General features: G+C 33.5%; 1 protein-coding gene across 1 annotated transcript in view; it reads left to right on the top strand.

Moving 5' to 3' along the window:
* Window positions 1–27,389, top strand: part of LOC145259698 (vacuolar protein sorting-associated protein 4-like) — an 86,773-nt gene that overhangs the window by 50,025 nt on the left and 9,359 nt on the right. Inside the window, exons 4-10 of the mRNA XM_080117373.1 lie at window positions 7,292–7,377; window positions 10,077–10,196; window positions 13,030–13,067; window positions 13,387–13,505; window positions 19,061–19,291; window positions 21,676–21,807; window positions 25,633–25,720. Coding sequence (XP_079973499.1) covers window positions 7,292–7,377; window positions 10,077–10,196; window positions 13,030–13,067; window positions 13,387–13,505; window positions 19,061–19,291; window positions 21,676–21,807; window positions 25,633–25,720 — 814 coding nt within the window. The remainder of the gene's footprint in view (window positions 1–7,291; window positions 7,378–10,076; window positions 10,197–13,029; window positions 13,068–13,386; window positions 13,506–19,060; window positions 19,292–21,675; window positions 21,808–25,632; window positions 25,721–27,389) is intronic.

Raw genomic sequence — 27,389 nt, 5'->3', positions numbered from 1 at the left:
AATAGAAATCTTCACAAAACAAGAAGCGGATGAACTCCTAAAATGGAAACATTTCGATAATATAAAAATAAAAACATACCCCCACAAAACACTAAACACATGCAAAGCAGTGGTAAAAAGCCGTGAACTTTCACTTTGTCTCATTGACGAACTACGTTCATATCTGAAAGAACAGAACGTAACAGATATTAGACGAATTCAAATTTAAAAAAATGGAGAAATGATAAACACACACACGTATATACTAACCTTTTACCAACAAAAAATCCCACCAGAAATAAAAGTAGCCTATGAGAAACTGAAAGTTGAAACTTACATCCCCAATCCACTGTGTTGCTTCAAATGTCAAAAATTTGGCCACCATCAGAATCAATGCACACGCCACCCAGTGTGTGGAAGGTGTGGAGAAAATGACAACCATACCAACTGTCAAAAAACTCCCAAATGTGCCAACTGTAAAGAAAATCACAGTGCCTACTCCAAAGACTGAAATTTGGAAAAAAGAAAAAGAAATTGCCAAAATTAAATACACGCTAAACGTCACCTACTCAGAAGCAAGGAAAAAAGTTGAAACAATCAAATATTCAGAAATAACAAAAAAGAATACTCTTAATACTAATAAGCACGGCAACAATTATCACACAACAAACTTGGACATTAAAATCCAAGACCTCACCAACCAAATAAAAATATTAATAAACACAATTGAAGAAATGAAAAAAATAAATATAAACAAAACCTCACTGGAACCAAAAACCCAAACATCACACCCAATAGAAACAACCACTTTAGTCAAAAAAGAAAACAAAAAAAAGCAAACACCAAAAACATACCAGAGGAAAAAAGAAACAAAATAGCAGCAAAAAAAAAATTTAACGGATAGGTCACGTTCACTCTCCAGGCTAAAAGACACTCCCCTGGGTGTTCAGAAAGAGGTAGACATGCCGAAGGATGCCCCGGAAAGAAGGGGCTGGCGGAACAGCGAAACAACCTCTGCGGCGCATGAACCTAAACTCCCCAACACACCACAACCATGACCGCGCTCACAATCCAAAAGTAGAGATAAACAAAAAAACACTATGCCTCTAGGACTCGAAAACCAAGAAGTCATGGAGACTGAGGAATCAAAAGATATTCCTCTTACCCCATGAACCTATAAATGACGATAAATAAGGAAAATAAATAAAAACAATACCGATGCAAAACCTTACAAATCATAACAAAACAACATTCCTACAATGGAACTGCAGAAGACTAAAACCTAATCACGAAGAAATACTAGAAATCATCAACAAACATAACCCAGCAGCAATATGTCAACAAGAAACACTACTCAAAGAAAATCACAACTACAAATTCAAAGAATATAACATGTACGACAAAACCCATATATCCACAACAAATAGAGCAATCGGAGGAGTGTCCATACTAATTAAAAATACTATACATCACACAATCCTCCAATTAAACACTGAACTACAAGCAATAGCACTAACGGCTAACCTACACCGCAAAATCACAATCTGCTCCATATACATTCCACCAAATCAGCCAATAAAAAAAAAAAGAAATAGACATGCTAATTAACCAACTCCCACCCCCATTTATAGTAGTGGAAGATTTTAATGCGCACAGCAACCATTGTGGAAGTAATCAAAACAACAACAAAGGCAACATAATAAATGAAATCCTAAATACAACAAACCTATGTATACTAAACAATGGTAAAAATACTTACATGCACCCAGCCAATGGATCCATGTCTGCAATAGACTTAACAATATGTACTCCATCCATTTATATGGACTTCCATTGGGATGTACTAGAAGACCAACACGGAAGTGATCACTATCCCATCATACTTAAAAGTAATACAAAAATACCAGAAGAAAAAGTCCCAAAATGGAAATAAAGCCAACTGGGAAACATTTACCAATCTATGCAGAACAGAATTAGACACGAACATTCTAAATAAAGAAGAACCACTAAAATATTTCACACAAACCTTAAACAATATTGCCACCAAAACAAATCCCACAAAAAAATCAAACCCTTGGTTTAATGAAACCTGCAAAAAAGCTGTCAAAGAAAGAAAAAAACACTTAAAAAATTCAAACAAAACCCTACAACAATTAACTTACAAAAATATAGAGAGATGTATGCCAAAGCACGATACACCATAAAACAAAGCAAAAAAACATGGTGGAAAAACTATATTTCACAGCTAAACAACCAAACACCAACTAAAAAAACATGGAATATAATAAAGAAAATAGCTGGAAAAGAAACACAAAATACCATAAACTATTTAATTAAAACTGATGGAACAAAATGCATAAACAAAAAAGAAATAACTAATTTACTAGCTGAAGAATTCTACAAAAATTCATCAAACAAACAGTATTCAACATCATTCCAAATTCATAAAGAAACAGCAGAAAGAGAAAAACTTAATTTTACAACTAATAACAAAGAAACATACAACGTACCATTCAACATAAAAGAACTAAAAAGAGCAATAAACAAAAGCAGAAATACAACTCCAGGTCCAGACGATATACATTATCAATTCCTAAAACAACTACCAGGGTCATCTTTGAAACTGTTGCTTAACATATATAACAAAATATGGAACACAGGAGAAATACCAAAATCCTGGTTTGAATCAACCATCATACCAATTGCCAAACCAAATAAAAATGCAAGTAACCCAACCAGTTACAGACCCATAGCCCTAACCAGCTGCCTCTCCAAAACTATGGAAAGGATGATAAACAACCGCTTAATATGGTACCTGGTAAAAAAACAACCTCTTATCAAAATATCAGAGTGGATATAGACAAAAACAAAGCACAAACGACCAAATAGTACGACTAGAATCATTTATTAGAGACGGTTTCGTACGTGGACACCATGTGGTGGCAGTCTTTTTCGACATCCAAAAAGCCTACGACACAACCTGGCGATATGGAATTCTAGGAGACGTACACAATATGGGAATAAGAGGAAATATGGCAATATTTATACAAAACTTCATGTCTCAAAGATACTATAAAGTACGACAAGGAAACACACTATCAGATCAATACGAGCAAGAAGCAGAAGTGCCACAAGGTAGTATATTATCCACCACCTTATTCTTAATTAAAATAAATGAAATTACACAAATTGTTGACACAATTTGAAAGATCATTATTTGTAGATGATTTTTCAATTGCATATTCTGCATTAAATATAACAACAATTGAAAGAAAGATGCAGCAATGCTTAAACAAAATAGAAAACTGGATCGATAAAAATGGATTCAAGTTGGCACAAAACAAAACTGTCTGTATTCATTTCTGCAGAAAACAAAAATATCATCTGGACCCACAATCACAAATACAAGGAAACCCAATCCCAATAGCACAACACACGAAATTTCTAGGTATTACACTGGACAATAAACTTAATTTCAATACGCATATCACCAACTGAAAGCAAAAATGCCAAAAAGCAATGAAAATTTTAAAAGTAATATCAAAAACAGACTGGGGAGCAGACCGTGACACAATGTTAAAAATATACCAGGCACACATAAGATCAAAATTAGATTACGGATGCATCACATATAGCTCCATTCGTAAATCCTATCTCCAAAAATTATTAACCATACAAAATCAAGGATTAAGACTTAGTCTGGAAGCATATACAACATCAGCCATGGAAAGCCTATACATAGAAGCCAACGAAACCCCTCTACATTTAAGATGGCAGAAATTAATAACACAATACGCAATAAAACTACAAAGTGATCCAAACAACCCAACACACGAAGAAAACCTTCAACCTACAATATACAAACTTTTATACCAGCAAACCAAAAAACATACCTTCTTTCGGATATCACATCAAAGAAATATTAACTCAAATTAACGAAAACCCTAATAACATAGTCACACACACAGTAAGCAACACACCACCATGGACCTTGAAAGACCCAAGCACTGATCTGACTCTTACTAAATGCCAAAAAAACAATGCCAACAACTTAATAAATAAAAGCCACTTCAGAGAACTCAGAGAAAAGTACCTACAACACAAAGAAATTATACACTGATGGATCCAAAACAAAAAAGGAACAGGCGCGGCATGTACAGATGGACAGAACCATCTCCAAATAAGATTTCCGTTCGACGCATTAATATACACAGCAGAACTACAAGCAATCAAAATGGCACTTGAATTAAGAACGACAATAAGAAAAAATTCATTATATATACCGATTCTTTGTCATGCATCTTAGATCTAAGAGAAGAACTAGAGCATCCTTATATATTAGATATAATGAAGAAATACAATGAAATTATTGAAAAAAGGAAGAGAAATAATCTTAGCCTGGATACCAAGTCATGTTGGTATTCCAGGCAATGAAGAAATTGACAAATTAGCCAAAGAAGCCATTAGCAAAAATATAACAAACATACCATACACAGATTTCAGCAGAAAAATAAAGGAATATAACAAAAATAAATGGAAAACAGAATGGGACACATATACCTAAAACAAACTACACAAGCACCAACCCATAATAAAACACAAAAACAAAACAATAAAAGGACGAAGAGAAAATATCGTTCTAAACAGAATCAGAATCGGACACACCAAATTAACACACTCGCAATCGAAGCAACAGAAAAACCAAAATGCACTTCCTGCGACAAACAGATGACAATAAAACATATTAACAGAATGTCAAAAATACGAAACTACCAGAAATAAATATTATACAGTAAACAAAATCAAAGAATTGTTTCACAAGGTAACACCATACCAAATCATCAAATACTTTAAAAAAAAAAATACAACTCTTCAAATCACTTTAAACCGTAAAAACTCCAAAATTTTAAAAATACATAACTTAAAAAAACAACAACAACAAACAAACAAAAAAAACTATCTCAACTAAATACATAGCTTGGCATTAAATGACCCACAGTGGTTGATATGCCATGAAGCCCCAATAAACCAACCAACCCAATCCATGCACAAAAAAAGTAAGTTGAAATAGAAACTACATCTAACGGAAATGATATTCAGCATTAGCCAGATTCATGACTATTGAAAATAAGAAAATGTCAGATTCTTGAATTTTAAAAATATAAAACACTATCCTGACTCAACTGTTAAAAATAAATGACCTTGATTTAAAAAAAAAAAAGATCCAGTCTCTTGACTGTTAAGAAAAACTGATCCAGCCTCTTGACTGTTAGGAAAAACTGATCCAGCCTCTTGACTGTTAAGAAAAACTGATCCAGCCTCTTGACTGTTAAGAAAAACTGATCCAGCCTCTTGACTGTTAAGAAAAACTGATCCAGCCTCTTGACTGTTAAGAAAAACTGATCCAGCCTCTTGACTGTTAAGAAAAACTGATCCAGCCTCTTGACTGTTAAGAAAAACTGATCCAGCCTCTTGACTGTTAAGAAAAACTGATCCAGCCTCTTGACTGTTAAGAAAAACTGATCCAGCCTCTTGACTGTTAAGAAAAACTGATCCAGCCTCTTGACCGTTAAGAAAAACTGATCCAGCCTCTTTACTGTTAAGAAAAACTGATCCAGCCTCTTGACTGTTAAGAAAAACTGATCCAGCCTCTTGACTAGACTTTAAAAAAATTGACATTGACACCAAACTTCTTCCAAAATTTTTGTCTGTCTGATTAGAGGAGCTAAAGTCAATTGACAACTATATTGTTGGTTTAAAATAGCTGCATCCTGATGCCCGGCTTTGATTATGATGACAAAAAAAAATTAATACATCATAAAAAATTAATGAATCGTTATAATATAAAAGCATTAATAAATATAATAATAAGAAACATTAATAAATACTAACAGGATCTGTAGAAATTCCATGGAATGAGAAATATATTTAATCAACAAATGTTTTCATAAAGCTGATTTTTGGATAGTGCAAAAAATTGTTTTCTACAGAAAAACTAATAACATGCAGCAAAGATGAGTTTATTAACATTCCTGTAAAAGTAATGTCCATTGTATTTTAAATATAGAACTGACCCAAATGAGATAAATTAATGAGTACTAATAAATGTTCAGAAAGTAATATTGTGCTACATAGTTCAATACAAATAATAAAATCACATTTTAAGATACAAGCTTTAATTTATTCCTTTAGTACAGCACCTTTTGGTAGACAATATTTTTTTCCATGTCTTTTTTTTTTAATGTAGTCTTTGTTTCGCTGACTTCTTTCTTTGAAGAAGTGCTGCACGTTGAAATTACTACAAATTTAATTCTCACAATGATCATATATTAGCGTGATATTTGAAAATGAGGTTGCATTAAAGGGAGGTCACTCATACTCTTGCCTAGTGTTGCCAGATTGGTCCTTTTTAAAGTTCAGTTTAATGAATAAATTTAATTTTGAAGCAGTTTGATCTTCAAAAATTGTATATTGCCTTTTTCAAAGCACAACGTGTGGACAAATTAAGGAAGGAACAAGCAGAATATTATAGAGAGAATATAATAACATTAATAAATTAAAAATTAATAAACATATAATTTTATAATTAAAAATTAATAAATATATAATTTTATAATAAAAACATTAATAAATATAATTTTATAATTAAAAATTAATATGTAATTTATAATAATAACATTAATAAATATAATTTTATAATTAAACATTAAAAAATATATCGTTTTATAATAATAATATTAATAAATATAATTTTATAACATTAATAAATATAATTTTATAACATTAATAAAGATAATTGTATAATTAAAAATTAATATGTAATTTTATAATAACATTAATATTTGATAATTTTATAATTAAAAATTAATAAATAATTTTATAATAAAAATATTAATAAATATAATTTTATAATTAAAAATTAATAGATATATCATTTTATAATAATGATAATAATATTAATAAATATTATTGTATAATTAAAAATTAATAAATACATCATTTTATAATAATATTAATAAATATAATTTTATGATAATAATAGCATTAATAAATATGTAATTTTTTGGCCTTCGGGACAAGATCAAAGTGTAGTATCTGTTCTTCAGATGCTGCACTTCAATTTCTTGTTCTCTGTCAGTGGAGGAGAAATCCTTCACGACTGAGACAATTTTTATTTTTGTTCCTTTTCTCCACGTTAAAAAACGACCCTGGTGTCTAACTCTGTCCCGTGGGGAGGCATAGTAAATAGGAACAATAATAATAATAATTTTATAATAATACTAAAAATGAATTTTCCCCTTTTCTATTGCAGCAAATCAAAAGATTTTAAAGATTCTTCCAGTGATTCTGATTCCGAGAAAGATCCTGACAAAAAGAAATTTGAAACAGCTCTTTCAAGTATGTAAGAAAAAGGAGTCTTTTTTAAAAAAATTTTTTTTATTTCTCTCTCTCTCTCTCTCTCTTACAGGGGTGGGTAAGGTTGTTATCCGACTTTTTTTGGGGGGGGGGCATGGTTTAAAGTATTGTTTTAGTCTTTTCCCTCAATCAAGACAATTTGGAGACAATGATTTTATATATTTCATTTACTTAACCCTTTACCTCCTAGTGACGTCCCCACCTTTGACTGTACCTGAGTTCTGTGTGGTCACTTGGTACATGCTCACAACCCCCCCCCCCCCAAAAAAAAACCCCCAGTTCATTGGTTTTTCTTTTTTGTATAAAAATAATTAATCTAAGTAAAAGTTATGTGTCTGTGTAATAAAAACTTCTAAATGATCTTTCTACTCATAAGTTAATATTTATACTGTAGAAATAAAATTTTTCGAATTGTGTTTTCAAATATAAATATTAATAACACAAAGTCCATTTCGATAGCTCAATAGTGCAATACTAGAGCTATAAATATTTTTATTTTATTTTATGGTATATCACTTCACTGGGAATAGACACTCCTACATTCACAATTTGAAAAATAATTTTTTTATTTTTTTTACAGCCTATCATCATATGCTTTGGACCACATACATAATCAAGAACATCAGTATGATTGGTTTATAAGTTTTGCAGTTCGACTATTCCAATAAATGCACTAACCTTTGATGATCACATTTCCTGTGTCATTTATCTTTATACAGAGGTAACACTCCATTTTTATGCTTCCATAAGAGGAAGATAAAAACGAGTGTGTGTTCCCAGTGAAGCAGTATATCAAAAGTATGTGTGTGTATGTATATATATATATATATATATATATATATATATATATATACACACACACATATATATAGAGAGAGAGAAAGAGAGACAGAGAGACACACACATTGTTAAATAGCACAGTGTTTTTGCTTAATGATCTTTATTTGTAAATTTTTCCTTTTTTTTTAATGGTTATTATGTCTCGGTTGAATTTATGTAGGAAAGTTCCGTAGTTATTTTCGTCCTATCTGTTTTTTTTTTTTTTTTGTTTTTTTTACAAGTACTGTTAACTGATTTTCTTCAGTTGTCTTCAGGCTATTTTTGATTACTTTTTCATTTAAAATCTAGATGCGTTTATCTGCTTTAGTTCAAATTACATTTAAATTACTTGAAATAGTGAAGCGTCTTGTGTGTTAAAAAAAAAATGGAAAAAAAAAAAATGTAAATTCAATACCATTTTGTAAATCTCACTTTTAAACCATTGTACATTTATTTTAGCCATGTTCTTAACAAGTTAAAACATTTTTTTTTTTTTGTTACACATGAGACTTTACTATTTCAAGTAATTTAAATGCAATTTGAACTGAAGCAGGTTAAAGCATCCAGATTTTATATATATATATATAAACAAATTTACATGGTCGCAGCACTGGACATGCTAATGTTTTGAACAAATGGTCCGTTAAAACCAGGTGACTTTAATGGTTGCTTTCCACAGAAGAAACGAATCCTCAAACCTTTGTCATGACCATGTAAATTTATTTATATTAATAAAAATATATCTTGCTCTTCTTTTATTGAGCACTCTTAATAATCTTATTAAAGTTATGTAATTATCATTCTTCAATAACTTTAACCTAGTGTATGTGTATATATATATATATATATATATATATATATATATATATATATATATATATAAATTCAACATTTTTTTTCAAGTTTATAAATTGAATAATAAACTTAAAGCAAATATATATATATATATATATATATTTATATATATAATGATTCTAACCAGGTGAAAAGGCTCAAAATTCGAGATAAAGCTTAAATATAAAGAATTCAGTGTAAATTCTGCAAATTAAAAATTACAATTTTTTATTTCACAAAGAATACAAAAAATAATTTTTTTTTTTTTTTTTTTTTTTCCTGATTCCATGGAGTTTCAAAAAATAGCACTTATCCTCAGAGGAAATTATTTAACAAAACGATATTAATGGGTATGCTATAAATGTATCGTTTATAGCCTTTATATAATGTTTGGAATATGATATTTTCTTCAGTGACTGGTATGTACATCATGAAGAATTTTCTGGATTTTTTAAAATTTATTTTATTTTTTTTAAAGGTTAATTCTGCATAAAAACCTATAAATGTCCTAAATCAAAGGGAGGTAATTCATACTAATTAAAGACAGTAGTATTAACTAGTTTGTCTAGTATGTGTGTAAGTTTTATATATATATATATATATATATATATACACACACACACAGACACATTTATATATGAAATCTTTTAAAGCAATGTCATAGCTATTGTAAAGCTGATCTTAAAATCTTGATAGTTGAAATTGAGTTATCTTCCTTTATTAAATGTAACAGCTCAAGACACTGTTCTCTCTCTATCACAAAATTCGATTTTCTTAATTGAAAAAAAAATCTACTTGATCAATTTACACAATTTTTGGAATGTGACGTTTTCGTTCCATGATGGGTATGCACATCATAGAAATTTTTTTTGTAGTTGTTTTTAAAAAAAAAATTGGATTGAATTCTGGATTTTATATCGTTAACGTTACGGTTGTATTAAGGAAGAGACGAGTAGATATTTTATAGATGACTTTTTTGAACGACTGAATATTGTATTTCGTAAATTGTTTTTGAATTGTTTTTTCAGGTGCCATAATGATAGAAAAGCCAAATGTGAGCTGGGATGACGTAGCTGGACTGGAAACTGCAAAAGAAGCCTTAAAAGAAGCGGTTATTCTGCCAGTGAAATTTCCACATTTGTTCACAGGTAAGAAAAAAAGAAAAACTTTTGAATTCAAAACTATTTTTGGATTTTAGAAGAAAAAAAAAATCTTGTTCCAAACAAAACGGCAGTCGTCAGTCAGAAGATTTGAATTGTAAAAGCCAAGACGAAGAATAGGGTTTTCTGTTGGTTAGTCGATTTGTATAAGTGTCAGATGGTAAAAGTCTGCAAACTGAGAACAAATTCCTTCTTGTGCTGGGCACGAAAAGTCATGTGCAGGAATTATAAAATATCCAACATGTTTTATTGACTGATTATATAATAGTTTCTTGTTGGTTGCGAGCACAATGTGGCTTCATTTGATTGGTCAAGTCCTATCGGCACTGTCTATAAATAGAATCTGCCAATCTTGGGGAATCTTACCTTAGATATAATAGCAAAAGTATAGCAACTGAAACCAATCATAATCCTACACTCATGAGATTAAAAGGAAAGTCCATTATAGGAAGAGTTACTCAGAGCACCCTTTTCCTACCTTGGCAGGTTTTAAAATCAGCTTTGAAACCTTGTAGATGATGTTCTTTTCTCTTCTTCGTAACCTTTCTCGCAGAAGAGACCTTGCTAGTCTATCTCTACTCCATTTTTATTTTCATGGCAAGTGCTCGACTGAGCGTCAATCTATGATTCCCCCACCCTGCAAAAGATTCACGACACTTGTCTAGCTACAACCACTGTCAACAATTTTCCCCCACTCTCAGTTTGTACCTAAATCTAAATGCAAATTCCATGAACAAAGTTTCTTTCCTAGAACTGCCTGCCTGTGGAACTGTACTTCGGACTTGCTTTCCAGCTGACTACAACATGGTTATCCTCAAGTCCAATGTAAACAAGTTCTTGCTGAGCCATCCCTAAAATAATTAAATTCTTCCTAATTTCCATCACTACTGATCACTCTAACCCAATTTACACTCATTAACCCTTATCCTCGAGTAGCATTCAGGCCTTGATAAGTGATGACTCACCTGTTAAAAAAAAATAAATACTCATGCAAACATTTTATAGAGTTCATTAACCAGCAGAGTTCATCCCCAAAGCAATAGTTGAAGAACCACTCAAAGATTGGCGAAGATGTCTGCGATGCCAGATGAAGATGTAGTTACACACCAAAGCCAATGTCGAACCTAGTTCCTGTGTATGATGTTTGTTGCTGGTCCTGGGAATGGCTGCCCATCACTATCTTGGTCGCTGCAAAACATTGTGCGTGGTCTGTGTTTGGTTGGTTGTTTTGTTTTACGGCATATCAACCCTTTTCAGGTTATTTAATGCCGAATCTGATGATTTTGAAGAACGATTTTTTAATATAGTGTATTTGTTTTTTAAGTTGTATTCTATTTAACCCATAGTTAGGACCCTAACAGGTACTACCAGTCCGGGTCAGAGTAGACCTGGGAGCAATGGCAATTAAAGGGTGGCTCCACACTCCCTAAGGCCTGCAAGCTGCGGCCTCACCATCGGATATAGTTTAAGGTCATATCCAGGACCGGGTCTGTGTTTGGCTAGAATGCTGTGTTTTCTACAAGAGGAGCTAGCTCAACCTATCTTGGGGAAATGTCGACTCAAGTGAAGCCCTTTTATACTGTTTTCTGGGTTTCAAATATTTCTATGTCAACACTTTCGAACAGCATAGCCGAAAACACAAAAAGATTTGCATGGAAAAAAAATGGTTGTTACGTGTATTTTAGTTCATTATCATCAGGTTGATATCCATACGTGAAGATATTCACAACCACATCAGCAATGCTCGTCTCGCCTTCTGTCGACTGCGATCACAGCTCTGGTCCCAGAAAGAGATAAAGCTCAACACAAAGATCAGTATCTACCAGGCCTTGGTTCGCACTATTCTGCTTTATGACTACGAAACATGGCCTATGCGTGCAAGTGACCTTCGCAACTGGAGGTATTCAACCATCACTGCCTATGCCTCATCCTATGTGTCTGCTGGCAACAATTTATCTCCAACAACACGGTTTGGGCACCCTGCAAGATATGCTCCCTTGCCAGACATCTTCGCTGGTTCAGCCATGTGCTTCACCGAAACCCAGATGACCTCATTCGTGAAGCCATCGACCCAGTACCACCACCAGACTGGAAGAAACGCCGTGATGTACAACTCAAGACCTTGCTCAGAATGGCAAAACGTGATACTGAAATGATCCTTGGCTCTCACCTCTATGGGCTCTACCACAAATGGCTTATGCTTGTAGCGGAAACAGCCTCTGACTGCCACGCCAGATCGGCCATTGTACAGGACGTGGTGAATTTGTTGGATGGAGCCGGCCCAATCGATTCAGGGTGAACACCACAACAATCAACCAACCAACCATTTTAGATCCTGTTATGTGTTGGATGACTGTAAAAAATGACCTGCACTAACCTGTCTCTGGCCAGGTCTTTATTTATCCCTCTTTCTCTTAAATCCATTTTTATCACTTCCTTCCATCTTTTCCTTGAACTTCCTTTGTGAACTGAACCTGCTACCTCAACTGTTCTACATCTACCGACCCCAAAACTCTCATCCATTAAAAAAAAATTTTGTTTTAATTTTTTATTTTCCACATTATCAAAGTTTGCATATATCTCCTTAGTAAATAAAACATATTTTGGTAAATTTGGATTAAAATATAAAAAATAGATCATCTATTTGATGATTTGTTTTGAATGATTTCAATTAAAAAAAATAAAAGTATTGTTCAAAATGGTTTCTTGATCTTTGTGGGTTAAAAGAATGGCCATCTTAAGTGGGGTGTGTGTGCGTGTAGCGTTGGGGAGGGGGGGCACAACTTTTGTTTAATTAAAACTTTTCTTTTTTTGTTTGTAGGCAATAGGAAGCCATGGCGAGGAATATTGCTATTTGGGGTAAGAAATTAAAAAAAAAATATATATTTCTATTCAACTTCTTTTGTATGTGTGTATGTGTGCCTTCATTAAGCATGTCTATTAGTCGTTTGATTGCACTTGTGTTGTAAATAGCATTTTTTTACAGTTAAACTACTGATTGAATGGATATAAAGTTTAGGTTATTAAAAAGATTTTTTTCCTTTTAAATACGATGTTTTTTGTCAGACGATAATTTTGAATCCAGCCACATAATTTTAATGACTTATTATTTATTACTGTTTTTAATTGTAAAAATAAGAAAAACCAAATTAAATATTTTTTTCTTATCTTTTCACAGCCTCCAGGAACTGGCAAATCCTATCTTGCCAAAGCTGTTGCCACAGAGGCTAATAATTCCACATTTTTCTCAGTGAGGTCTTCAGATCTTGTGTCCAAATGGCTGGGAGAAAGTGAAAAGTAAGTTGTTATTATTATTTACTCACTAGGGGTAGTCACACAGGCTATTATCAACGATTTCTCTTTGAGAACAACTTGTGGTGTTCCCTGGAGTCTGAGTGACAAATCTCCCCAGATTTCCAGTACTCTCCACCTCTTTCGATAACCTTTCCAGATGAATTTGTGTTATCGCAACATCCGCTTACCTCATTGATTCCTTATTGGCAGCGACCATTGGTCTTCACTGGAATCTCAATGGTTTATAGCCTCCCCAAGGTCCCAGTCCTCTTTGCACTCATCCAGCGGAGGTCTGGTTAGTGCTCTCTCCTTGGTCTTTCCATCCTCCTTGATCCTCACTTTACTATTATTGTTCTTATTGTTATTATTTTTGTTATTGGTACTCACTAGGATTTACACAGATTATCAGTGATTTTATTTTTATTTTTATTTTTTACACGGTGGTCACCACTTATCAAGGCCAGGAAGCCACTCAGGGATAAGGGTTATTGCAAGTATAGTATGTTAGTGTGGAGATTTGATGAAGTGTTTACTTAAGGGGGCGGTTCATTAGGTTCGTTAACGTTGGACTTGAAGACATCCAAGTTGTAGTCAGGTGGGAAGCAGGCAGACGGAACAGTTCCACAGGCATGCAGTTCGTTATTATCATCTTTTTGAGGTGAGGATTGATAACATTGCACATTAACATGGGACTTTTTTTTACATGGGGGTCACCACTTATCAAGGCCCGAAGGCCACTCAGGGATAAGGGTTATTGCGTGTACAGTAATCAATGAGATAGTATTGTAGTAATCATTAGTATTGGGGGTTTGATAGAGTGTCTTACTTAAGGGGGCGGGTTGTCAGGAGTTTGTTTATGTTGGACTTGAAGACGTCAAAGTTGTAGTCAGGTGGGAAACAGGCAAGTGGCAGAGAGTTCCACTGGCGTGCAGTTCTAAGAAAGAAGCTTTGCTCATGGAATCTACGTTTGGATTTAGGCACAGATAAAGAGTAGGGAAAATTATTGACAGAAGTTTCAGCCAGACGTGAGATATCTTCTGGAGCGGTAGAAGGATCCCACCATTTTCCCAGCGTCCCTGGCAACAGATTTGATGTATGTGTTCCATTTCGGATCAGGAGTAAAGGTCAAACCCAGAAGCTTGTCAAAACATGGAGCCTCCCCAAGATGAGAGCCATCCATTTCAATTGATGCCAGATGGGGATCAGAGCGTTGATGATATAAAGATAGAAGCTTCGTTTTGGATGAATTAAAAGTAACCAGCCACTTCTTCCCCCACAGGCTTACAGGCTACAACATGGTCGTCTATGAATCGAATGACAACAAATACTTGTCATAAATTGTATTTATAAATCAAATTTTGTTTATTTATTCATTTTTGTTTCTCTCGTGATATTATTCATCATTCAACTGCAAATAAATTGATTATCCGTTATCCTTGAATTGCTTTAACCTTTAATAAGGGATGACTTGTTAGATAAAAAGAACCTTGAAATATTAAAACAATTGTTCAAATTATAAAAAAAATAACAATAATCTAATAAGTTTCAGATTAAAAAAAGTATGTGCTACATAAGATCTCTTTTGGTGTAAGAAAATTATTTTTATACTAACCTTTATTTCTCTGGATTAAGTATTCTTATCATATTCTATTATTATTGGTTGTGAATGGAAAACACAGAATTGTCAGTTTAAATAAGATTTATCCTCTTAATTCTCTTGTGTTGAGTGTCATTCTCCCTTTTTTATATTCCATCAGTAGTCTGCCAACATGCCAGGGTTCCATTTTCCTTTAAAACGTTTCTCCATCACTGAAATATCCTGATGGAATCTCTTGCTATCTCCATCACTCACATCACTAAGATTCTCCCTAAAATTCTCGAAAGTGACAAATTTAAAAAAAACTTACATAATCCGAAAAAAAAAAAAAAAAAAAAAAATCCCAAAATGTATTTTCCGTGCCGTTGTGCGTATAAAAATGGCCACAGATATTCTGTACTTTTACGAGTGTTGCGCAGTGTTTTATTTGGACTACTGTTCTCATTTGTATGTGTGCATTAATCTGGTGAATGTTGCAATAAAACTTATTTCATTCAGGAAAAATATTTATTGTTTATATGTGTATGTATAGGATTCATTCCTAAACTAATTAACTGATCATTATTAATTTAAGAACCTGCATAAAGGATCATAAACATGAATATTTCTTTTTTTTTTTTTTTTTTTTTTTTTTTTTTACAAGGTAGTCACCACTTATCAAGGCCCGGAAGCCACTCAGGGATATTGCGTGTACAGTAATCAATGGGATAGTATTGTAATAATCGTTAGTATTGGAGATTTGATAAAATGTCTTAAGGGGGCGGTTCATCAGGAATTTCTTTATGTTAGACTTGAAGACATCCAGGTTGTAGTCAAGTGGGAAACGGGCAAACAAGAGTTCCACAGGCGTGCACTTTTAAGAAAGAAGCTTTGTTCATGGAATCTACGTTTTGGTTTTGGCACAGCTAAAGAATGGGGAAAATGTTTTAAAAATATTTGAAGAAATAAAGAATTTAAAGCATAACATTCACCAAAATAGCTGGATTTACAACTAAATAAACCGAAAAGATTTGATATGCCGTAAAACAAAACTACATTCCACATTCTTCTGTAAATTGCACATGGTTTATACATGTCTGCCATTAAACATCCGATGACAAAGCTCTGTTTGATTTACCATTATTCTTAGATAAATGCTTTTGTGAGTCCAAAGTAATCTTCGCTATAAATTGATTCTAAAACATGTAACAAAGTTGACGCAACAGTTGACATGACTGAATCACCTTAGACGTTGAGCATCTGTTATCTTAACGATGCCAAGTTTTTGATGAAGCACGGTTGAAGGAATCCCTTCTTCCAATTTGCAGTTGCACTTCCATCTGATCATGGCAACTTAAAATCTATTTCATAAAGAAAACCCATCATGGGATTGAAACAAAAGAAAATTTAGTATGTTTTTTTTATGTTTATATTTTGACATGGTTTATTTTCTGGCTTATCTCATTCCATACACATAAATTTATCATGTATACCAAAACTTGAAAAATAAACGCACCACATTTGCATTTGCTGCCAACTACAAATATTCTCATACCCTGGCATTTATTAATTCCTATTTATTGCGGACTATTATCCTCATCTTTTCTTAGTTGTTTCACGACGTTTCGACCAACTATTCCTCTGGCCTTCGTCAGGCTTACTTGGCCAAAACGTGGGGAAACGACAACAACAACGGAAGGCAGTAATTGCAGTGGATGCAGTCAGGAGATTCAGAGTTCCTATCCGTCACGATTAACAACCTGATGAAGGCCAGAGGAATAGTTGGCCAAAACGTCGTGAAACACCTAAGATGAGGATAATAGTCCACAATAAATAAAAATGAATAAATAATACTCATCTCGATAATGAATTCCAATTAAATAATATATATCCTGGCATTTGTTTAGCCTGCCACAAGTAAACTCATAGTAACAAAATTCTGTTTCTGTTAGTCAATGCACGCTTGGCATGTACGACAACGGTCTTTAACTTGAGAGCTGGCATCTCAAAATAACATACATTGAATAATACGTTTACAAGTTATCTCATGTTTGGCCCCTGCCATGTATTGTTTTTTCTAACGAATACGTACATAAGTTATAAGCTGGTAAAAACTGGCAATTCCTTTAGTAAAAGTAGCCTGTGAAAATTCCTTTAAAAAAAAAAATAAATAAAACAAATTTAAAATATTTTCCATATTATATTCATATACATTATTTGTTGAATTTATTTTTTGGAGATTGCAGACAAATAGCTTGGCAATGACAATAGATTAAATAGAGCTATAGCTGGCAGTGAATGCGTTAAACATATAAATGTATATTTGCACATGCATAGAGCAGACATATCACGTCAAACTGCCTAAAACATTATAAACCAAATCAATTTTGTTCTACAGAAAAGAATACTCCATTTATCAAGTTTTAAGTCTGTAGACTGAGAATTGACAGTAGTTTGTTAGAAAAACAAGGTCACTTTTATAATATATACAGATAATAATCACAATGCTGTAAGTAAACTACAACATTGTCTTATTAAAAACCAAAAATAGGTGCTTGTCGAAAACCAAAAATACAAAAATATCTGTATGATGTACGTACTCATGATGAAAAGAAAATGGTATACCAAAAATATAGTAAATTAATCAATTAGTTTTGGTTTTTCCCTTTTTACTTACTTGGGAGTCACCACTTATGAAGGCCTGAAGGCCACTCGAGGATAAGGATTAGTGAATGTAAGGTGGTAGTGTAATAATCATTAATGGTGTAATTGGGTAGAATTTGATTATGGGGACAGCTCAACAAGAATTTGTTTACATTGGATTTGAAGGCTACCATACTATAGTCGACTGGGACCAGGCAGACAGTCCTGGCAAAGAAGCTTGTTTATGGAATCTGCGTTTAGATTTAAGCATAGTTAGAAAGTGGAGGAAATCACTTTTTTTTCTTTTTTTTTTTTTTTTTAAGTTTGATTTTTATAAAGAAAATCATTTATGAGTTAATTTAAGTTTTCAATATCTTTTCCTCTCATGTGTTAAGAATAACTTTCTAAAACCCTGATTTGTAGTTATCTCCCTTATTTCTTTAATGTTTTCAAAATAGTGTCACAAAACAGTCACTCCTTATTTAGTTGTAACATTTGATTTTCTTTTTTAAAAATAAAACTATGTGATCAATTTGAATAATTTTTAGGGCAAGAACCCAAGTTTGCCCAGCTGGGCAAACTTGGGTCCTTGTACCGGAAAAATATCCAGTAAATAAAACATTGTTTAGTAAATCGTTATTTTTTTTTTGCATTTTTTTTTGCATTTCCATACACCAAACGTGGATATAAATATCACTAAAACATCCGCTGGGTCATAAGCTTCATTTCAGTATCTAACTTGCCCGGGTGGGTTGCCTGTCAGCTGAGATAAACCGCGGCACACACACAGACAGACAGACAGACAGTAGGAAAATTTATAAGATACAATATTTTTTTCTCTCACAGGTACATACATCATACAGATTTCCCTTTTACTTTTGTTTTTCATATGTGGGGGTGGGGGAGGTGGGGGCTCTGGACAGGCACCAACAATTATTTTCATTCTTGCCTTGAAGAAATTGACAAAACAAACAATAAAATCTTGGCATAAAATGAGCCCCAAACGTTGAAATGGTGCTAAACAAAACAAGCTCATCTTTATTTCTTTTATTTGTGGACTTTTATCCTCATCTTCATAGTTGTTGTTTCACCACGTTTCGGCCAACTATTCATCTGGCCTTTCTGCAGGTGGTTAACCGCAATAGATAATAGTGCGTAAATAAAAATATGTAAATGTACGAATTACTCATCTCCAAGGATTCCAATAAAAAAAAATATATATATATATATATAAAGCAAACTCACTCACTCACTCACTCACTCGCGCTTTGAAGCAGAATTTTTCAAAAAATTTTTTTTGTTAATTTAATGCCCCCCCCCCCCTTTTTTTTTCTTTCAGGTTAGTACGGACATTGTTTGACTTGGCCCGAGAACAAAAACCGAGTATCATTTTCATTGATGAAGTAGATGCACTTTGTGGTTCACGAACAGATAATGAATCCGAATCGGCCCGTAGGATTAAAACTGAATTCCTCACCCAAATGCAAGGTGTGGGGACAAACAATGATGGTGTTTTGGTATTAGCAGCAACCAATATTCCGTGGTGCTTGGACTTGGCTATCAGAAGAAGGTACGTCTCCGTTGGTTGTATTATCTATGTATGATCCACTCCCTCCAAAAATCTCTCTTTCCCAGACAACTTTGTTGGTTCGTCCACATCCTTTGATGACACCCAGGTGACTTTGTAGGTTAAATCATCAATTCAGCTCCACCATCAGGCTGTAGAAACATTGAGGTGAACAACTCAAAATCTGGTTCGGGACAATGATGCAAGATGCTGAACTGATTTTGAACCCTCACCTTTATGGGGTCCGTTACTGAAATTGCAAATGGCTTGCACTCATAACGAAAGTAACTAAAGGTTATAGTCAACTGACATACTTCCTAATTTTCTGCAGAGCGCTACCGTAAACGGTGACAAGGCAAATCAGTTTCTTCATTTTTATTGTTCTTCAGTATTTCTATTATGAAGCGATTTATTGAAATAAAATATAAGAAAAGGACATTATTAAAACGTATACAATAAAAATTAACAAAATTATAAAAAGATGATAATAGCACAAATTATTCTTTATTTGCACTTTTAATAACAAAAATTAAAAAGAAATAAAAGTTTTTATTTTATTAGAAATTTTATAAGAAATTTATGTTTATGAAATTATAAAAAGAAGTTTTTTTCTTTTAATTTATAGAATAAATGTTTCTGAAAGTATAAAAATAAAATTAATGAAAATAAATAAAATTTAAAAAAAAAAAAGGTCCCATACATATTTCCAAAATAGTTATAAAATATTTTTAAAAGGTATTTTCAATAATTCTTTAAAAAATAAAAGAAGACTAATTTCAATAATTCTTAATTAAAATAAAACCGAAAAAAAACTTTTCAATGATTATTAAAAAAGAAAAAATATCAGAAAAACATAAAAAAAAGACATGCACAGGAGAGATATAGACGTGAGAGAGAAAAGTCTAGGAACTGATTTGCCTTTGCACCACTTCAGGTAGCCTGAAGTTAGCAAGTACGTTAGCTGACTATAATTGCGTTGAATCCCCATGCTTGGTCAGCTAGGTCAGGATGTGGTAAACTTGTTGAAAAGAACTGGCCCAACTGACCTATGATGAATGCTGCAGTCATGATGATGACATTGTATTATCTCACTTCTCAAACTTTTAGACGGCTAAAGGGAAATCTCTATTTTGAGAAGCTGAGATTGTGTCTGTGGTATAGCGGCTGTAGTACATGTGGTTCTGTCGCGTCTAAGGAAGTTTGTGATGGTTGTCGTATGATTTTACAGACTGCCCACTCTCCAACAGCTAGGAGAGATCAGCTAGGAAAATATACGACTGTAATGTTTTCACACCAGTGAGTAACTAATAAAACAAAAGCCTTTATACATATGTGGGTGTTCATATGGGGAGAGGGGTCTTTTCGTTTTTGTTGTCGTTGTTTCATTAGTGACTGATTACCTCCTCTATTTAAGATGAATAAAACTTCTCATGCAGGAAAGGCACTGTAATACAGGATTTTCCAAAAGTCTTGGGCACATTTTGACATTGAATATCTCGAGAACTATTAAGGATATAAAAACGCATCTGGTATATTAAAAAAAACTTGTAATCTCAAGCTTTTCACGGAATGTTAAAAGATGTTCAATGTGAGCACCATTGGTCACATGGTACACATGAAGCCGATAGTCCAATTCTTGTCAAATGCATCCCAGTATTGCATTGTTAATGGTTGCAACAGCGTCTGTTATTCGAGCCTTCAGCTCATCCACATCTCTTGGAATTGGAGGCACATAGACCAATCCTTTCACAAATCCCCACAAAAAAAAAAAAAAAAAAACATCACAGGGTGTGAGATCTGGCAATCTGGGAGGCCAGGGCATGAAATCATGATCATCTTGCCCATATCGTCAAATCCATTTGTCTGTTGTGTTCAAAAACTGTCTAATCCTGAGGCTCCAGTGTGGTGGCGTCCCATCCTGTTGGAACATTGTCAGACTCTTTCTTACTCAAGCAGATATGAGGACGTCCAATACTTTTGAATTTTTATTTTTCTCCTTAATTATATATACATAATATCCCCACCCATCCCTCATATGACAATGGGAGCAGCTGTCTTGTCAACCTCTCTTTTTTAGTAAGTGTAATATAGTGATTTTGCTTCCTTTTTAACAAATTTCTTTTTTCATTGATAATTATTTTTCTAGCTTACTGTTTTTTGTAATTTTTGGATATGTTACTATTTGAAACCTGACAATTACGTAGGTACCATTTGTTTCACTTGAAATTCAGTATTTTTTTTTGTTTGTATAATATAAAAGCGCCCAGTATTTTTATTAAAGATTTTTCTTTATTTTTGATAATTTTATTTTGACATGAGGAAAGGATGGGGCTTTATGTACTTGCACCGAAACATAACATTTATTTGTGTCTTTCTCTGATTTTCAGGTTTGAGAAAAGAATCTACATTCCTTTACCTGATGCCCTTGCGCGAACTGAAATCTTTAAGCTCCACTTGGGCACCACCCCACATTCATTGACAGATAACGACCTCAGATTACTGGGTCAGAATTCTGAAGGGTAAGTCATCTCTCTCACATCTTATATCGCAGTTTCCAAATCCAAACACATGCGGTAAGAAATAAAAATGGATTTATCGATGCTTGTGTGCACTGTTGTGTACCTATGGAATATTTTCATCTTTTATTTTAAAAAGTGAAAAGGGGGAGATAATTCAAACTTTTTAGAGTTAAAACAGCCAAACCAAAACTCCATGAATAAATATTTGAAGATATAAAGAACTTTAAGCATAAAAACTTTTTCTAAAATTACTGTATTCAGCATTAAATAACCCCAAATGGGTTAATATACTGTAAAACAAAACTCAAATCTATCTCTCATATGACTTGAGTTTAAAAAATTCTTTTGGCATTCTTAAGGCAATTTAAGCCAAATCTTGTGAGTTGTTGCAGCTGATAACACAAACTGTCCCTCTCTCCATCACTAGTAAGTTGTATTGTAACTGTGTTAGGCAGTTGCCATATTTCATGATGCCCTTGCTCGAGTACAACTCAATAACAGAACCATAATCAGATGAATGTGTATTCAGATGGTGGATTTTTCCCTCGGAGTCCCCAAATCCACGGATTAGACCATTCCTGTAATGACTTGATCCCTGTTGATTTTTTTTTTTTTTACATAGGAGTCGCCACTTATCAAAACCCAGAGAATAAGGGTTAAAAAGTGTACAGTAAATGGGACAGTATCATAGTAATCGTTATTCGTGGAAATTTGGTAAATTGGATTACTTAAAGGGACGGCTCATCAAGAATTTGTTTACGTTGGACTTGATGACGACCAAATTGTAGTCAGCTGAAAAGCAGGCAAATGGAAGAGAGTTTCACAGGTGTGAAGTTCTAAGAAAGAAGCTTGGTTCGTGGAATCCACGTTTAGGTTTAACACAGATAAAGAGTGAGAGAAATTATTGATATTGGTTTCAGGTAGACGAGTATTTTTCATGAAAGTTTGGAGGGGGGAGCATAGATTGGAGCTCAAATTAGCACATGCCATGAAAATAACGATAAAGCAGAGATTGCGGTGTGATGCTGGTTCTGTGCAGTTCTAGGAGGTCTAATTTCCCAGGCTTCGCCTTCTTTCTTTAAGAAGGAGTTTATTGCTAATCACCGAGGAATGCTGACGGGGCTGCCCAGGCATTTTTTACTCCTCTCGAATGCTGACTTTTCAATCTCACTTTCCGACCCTCATGTCACATTTTTTGCGGTCGGAGACAACTGAATAGTCAGATGAATATGGATTGTGAAATCTAACGAAACCCAACGCATCGAGTCAGAGGATTTGCTGAAAGCATACATTAAAGCATCCAACCTCCCAGGCTTTGCCTTCTTTCTTTGAGAAAGGAGTTTATTGCTAATTGCCTAGGATGGCCATGCTGACAGGACTACACAGGCATCTTTTGCAGAGTCAGAGCTCTTTCTCTGGGGTGCCGATTTTTTTTTTTCAATCCCACTTTCCGATCCTAGTGTCACATTTCTTGCGGTTAGAGAGAACTAAATAACCAGATGGGTGCGGATTGTGAAATCTAGTGAAACTTGATGCATCGTCGGAGGATTTGCTGAAAGCACTACACTACAACATGAAGATCATCACGAGAATGAATCGATGAACACTGGTATGGTGATGTGGAACGTTTATCCTTCTGAATACGATGCCATCGTTTAGTCTCGAAAGACAAAGGATACCTACTGTAGGGGCAGCTGCGCGTGTAATTGAGAGGCAAGGGTTGCACAATTTCCAACCACACCTCTCCTGAATCAGAACTATTTAAGTTCAGTGAAAAGAAGTCCAGAACGACTGGAAATAATGCTGAGATAAGCAGAGAGCACATACAGCACCTGGAAGTCTCAAATGGTCACCCATTTAGTACTGACCAGGTTGAACATTGCTTAATTTCGGTGATCCAGCAGGAACTGGTGTGTCAATGTGATTATGCCGTACTATGTACAGATATATACTTGGATATATATATGTAATGGATAAACCCTTGCAGAAGCATGGATGTCTTAAATCGCATGTGGGTTGGCCAGTCAGGGAAAACTTTGATGCAAGTTATTGGACAAAATGACGCAGAATGGAATTTGGAAACAGCTGAACCATGAGAACTGGAGAGTAAGTTATCGTAACATGAGCACATGTCTGAACTCTGAACAGCAGAAAAGTGAAGTGTGATGAATAGAAGAAAAACTGATACAATCTCAATGATGAATGCGATAGTGAACCACTAGGGCATCAGCTGGCCTTGCTCTGTTCGACTGAAGTATGTGTGTACTGGTTAGGCCTAGCTGATCCACCCTTCCAGGCTTTACTGTTTCTATTTAAGAGAGGGTTAGTTTATAACTGCCTGAAGTGCCTCTACCAGAAAATGCAAACAGGAATACTCGAGCGTACGAGGGTGATTTCAAAAGTACAGTCTCCTATGTTTTTTTTTTACTTATAAAGTTGAAGAGCTACAAAAACAAGAATGGTACCATTAAAATGAGCAAACTTTTATGCTCAGCATTAATTTTTTCTACATAGTCACCACCATTCCCAATGCACATTTGCCAGGAATTCAATGATGCATCTCTGCTTCTGAGTCACATCCATGACAGGGTGTTGCCTTATTAGTCTTGCACTGTCAATATCGGTAACAGAGGGATGAAACTTTCAAGCCATGAATGCATAAGTTATCCTGCTTCAAAACTTAAAAAATGTCTCTTGACAAGGGAGGTAATTTTAAGGTATAAAAGAGGATGCTTATGAAATAAAATGACCGTTTGAATCATCAGGGTGGTTTACAGAAAATGCCAAACGGTGCTGAATAATAGTTTCATGATGTTTTTGTTTGCACAAATTCTGACCAATGTTTTCAATCAAAAATTAATTAAAAAATGAAAACAATATTGTATAAATCAAGATTTAGAATGTTTTTTTTTTTTTATATGTATATAAACCAAAAACAAATGTGTTTTTTATGATTTTTGTATTAAGGTTAAGGCACTCAGTCTTTTGAAATCTTCCAATGTTTTTTGTAGACTGCCAGGACGATTCCAACAATAGCATGATTCTTATATTGTATAAATACTCAAATGAGTGATATTAGAGTTGGATTATTTATCCATCGAATAGTTTGGTTATAGTCAGCTGATGTACTTCATAACTTCCGGCATGTCTGATACCGGAAAGGGTGACAAAGCAAATCAGTTCCTTCACTTTTTCTCACCTGTGCATGTACTTTTTTTTTTTTTTACATTTTTCCAATCCTTGTTTTTTATTATCTAATAATCATTGAAAAGTTTTTGGATCTTATTTTAAGAATTGTTGAAATTAGTTTTATTTTTTAAAAAATAATTATTGAAAACACTTCAAAAATCTTTTTAAGTAATAAACAATTTAGTTGATGAACTAATGTCAGTTATTTTGATTTCAATAATTTTAATTTTATACTTTCATATATATATTTTTTTTGTATAAATTCAAATAAAGAACTTCTATTTATGAAATAAAAAAAAACCTTTATAATTACATAAAAAATTTCAAATAAAATAAAAACTAATTTTAAAAAATTTTGTTAATACAAGTGAAAATCAAGACTAATTGTTATTTTTATCTGTATAATTTTGTGAATTTTTATTGTATACGTTTTCAATAATGTCTTTTTCTAATATTTTATTTCAATAAATCGCTTCACAATAAAAATACTGAAGAATAATAAAAGTGAAGGAAATGATTTGCCTTGTCACCGTTTCCAGTAGCACTATGCTGGAAATTAGGAAGAACATTAGTTGACTTTAACCAAAATTGTTTTGTTAAAAATGTTTTTTTTTCATCATAAATTTTGTTTTCCAGTTATTCAGGTGCAGACATAAGCATCGTCGTTCGTGATGCCCTGATGCAACCTGTAAGGAAAGTGCAAACAGCTACACACTTCGTCAGAGTAAGTATACTTCTTTCTTTCTACTTGTAACTAAACTCAATGCGGCATTAATACAGCTGGAAAATGCATGGACCTACAATTTTTACCCTCCAGTTATGGGTAAAACAGCAACCTTGCATGCAATACATCACCTACAATAACGTGTCATATTTGTGATGAATGTTGATAACTTACCTGGAGCTGAAGAACCACACTTCCTCAGCTTACGGCCCTGTCGGTGGGGCATTAGAATACGCCGACTACCCCCCTGCAGAGGGTAAAAGTCCCTCGATGGGGGTCCTGGATATGACCTTAACCTATATCTAGCGGTGAGGCCCTAGCTTGTGGGCTTTGGGGAGTGTGGAGCCACCCTTTAATTACCATTGCTCCCAGACCCAGAGTGGTAGTACCTGTTAGGGTCCCAACTATGGGTTAAATAGAAACTGACGTGAAAACAACAAATATATTCTATTAAAAAAAAAAATTTTCTTCAAAATCTTTGGATTTGGCATTAAATAACCCGAAAAGGGTTGATATGCCGTAAAACATAAACAACCAACCAACAATCCTCAGCTTACATGCGCTAGGCATGTATGCAGTTGGTTTGTATGTTTGGAATTTGTCGGCGGAAACAGAACAGCTTTTAACTGACGTGCAAGTAATCATGAAAGATGAAAGAAAATGGGAATAATTGGAAGAACGAGGCTGAAAAAATCAATCAGCCTTATCCCGGTGTCTGCCATTGTGGATCTAAAAATGAGATGCATACATGCCCTTGATCAACTGATAATAAATCACTCAGTCATGGACGTGACATATCAATGATGCTGCTAAAAAAAAAAAAAAAATAAAAAAATAATTGTGAATTTTTATAAAGTGTCCTGTATTAAAAATTTAGCTTGATTTGAATATTAATTTATAAATTATTTGAATGAAACTACTTTTGCACGTTTTTAAAACAGTGGAAAACTTGAAATTGTATATATTGATAAAGAATTAGTTTCAGATGGGATGAAATACTATTCAAGCAAAACAATGTCTTAATGTGTTATTCGGATTCTGTTTTATCAAACGTGGATCCACTACGTCATTCTGTCGTCAAATCAGTATTGTTTTCTTGTCCAGCAAAATCACAATTCTGTTGATCAGGATTAATTATGAAGAATTTTTTTTTTTTTTAATTTGAGTATTATGGAGCAAACAAAAAAAAATGTAAGCAAATTAATCTTGCTGCTTCTTTTTCTTTCTTTTTTTTTTTTTTTTTTCTTTTTCAATAATAGAAATACCATCAGCATTATTAAATCTATAACCTGAAAAAACCCCAACAATTCTATTATATATTTATCAAGATTAGCTTTATACAAAGTTATACTTAGCTTGTAAAATCATCCGGAACTTTTTTAAAAAGAAACTCAACAAACAACACCGTAGCCATTTAACTTCTGGTTTTAAGCATTTTCCTCAACACTCTGCATTAAACACGACTAATGAGTCTATCTGGAAAAGGAACAGGCCAGTATTGTTCATAATTTCTGGATTCTGTTGAGCAAAAAAAAAAATAAAAAAGTGGTAGTAGGCAAGCATGCTCAAACTTGTCATGCGAAAGATGAAAAGAACGTGAAAAAAAAAGTGACGTTTTTGCCGTTGCGTCCATTGCCAAACCGGAAGTGGCGAAGGTTTAAAGTAAGGC

The sequence above is a fragment of the Euprymna scolopes genome, chromosome 35 (genome assembly GCF_053919585.1).
Source record: "Euprymna scolopes isolate OS-2025 chromosome 35, ASM5391958v1, whole genome shotgun sequence".
Lineage (NCBI taxonomy): Eukaryota > Metazoa > Mollusca > Cephalopoda > Sepiida > Sepiolidae > Euprymna > Euprymna scolopes.
This window is presented reverse-complemented; position numbering and strand designations above follow the sequence as displayed.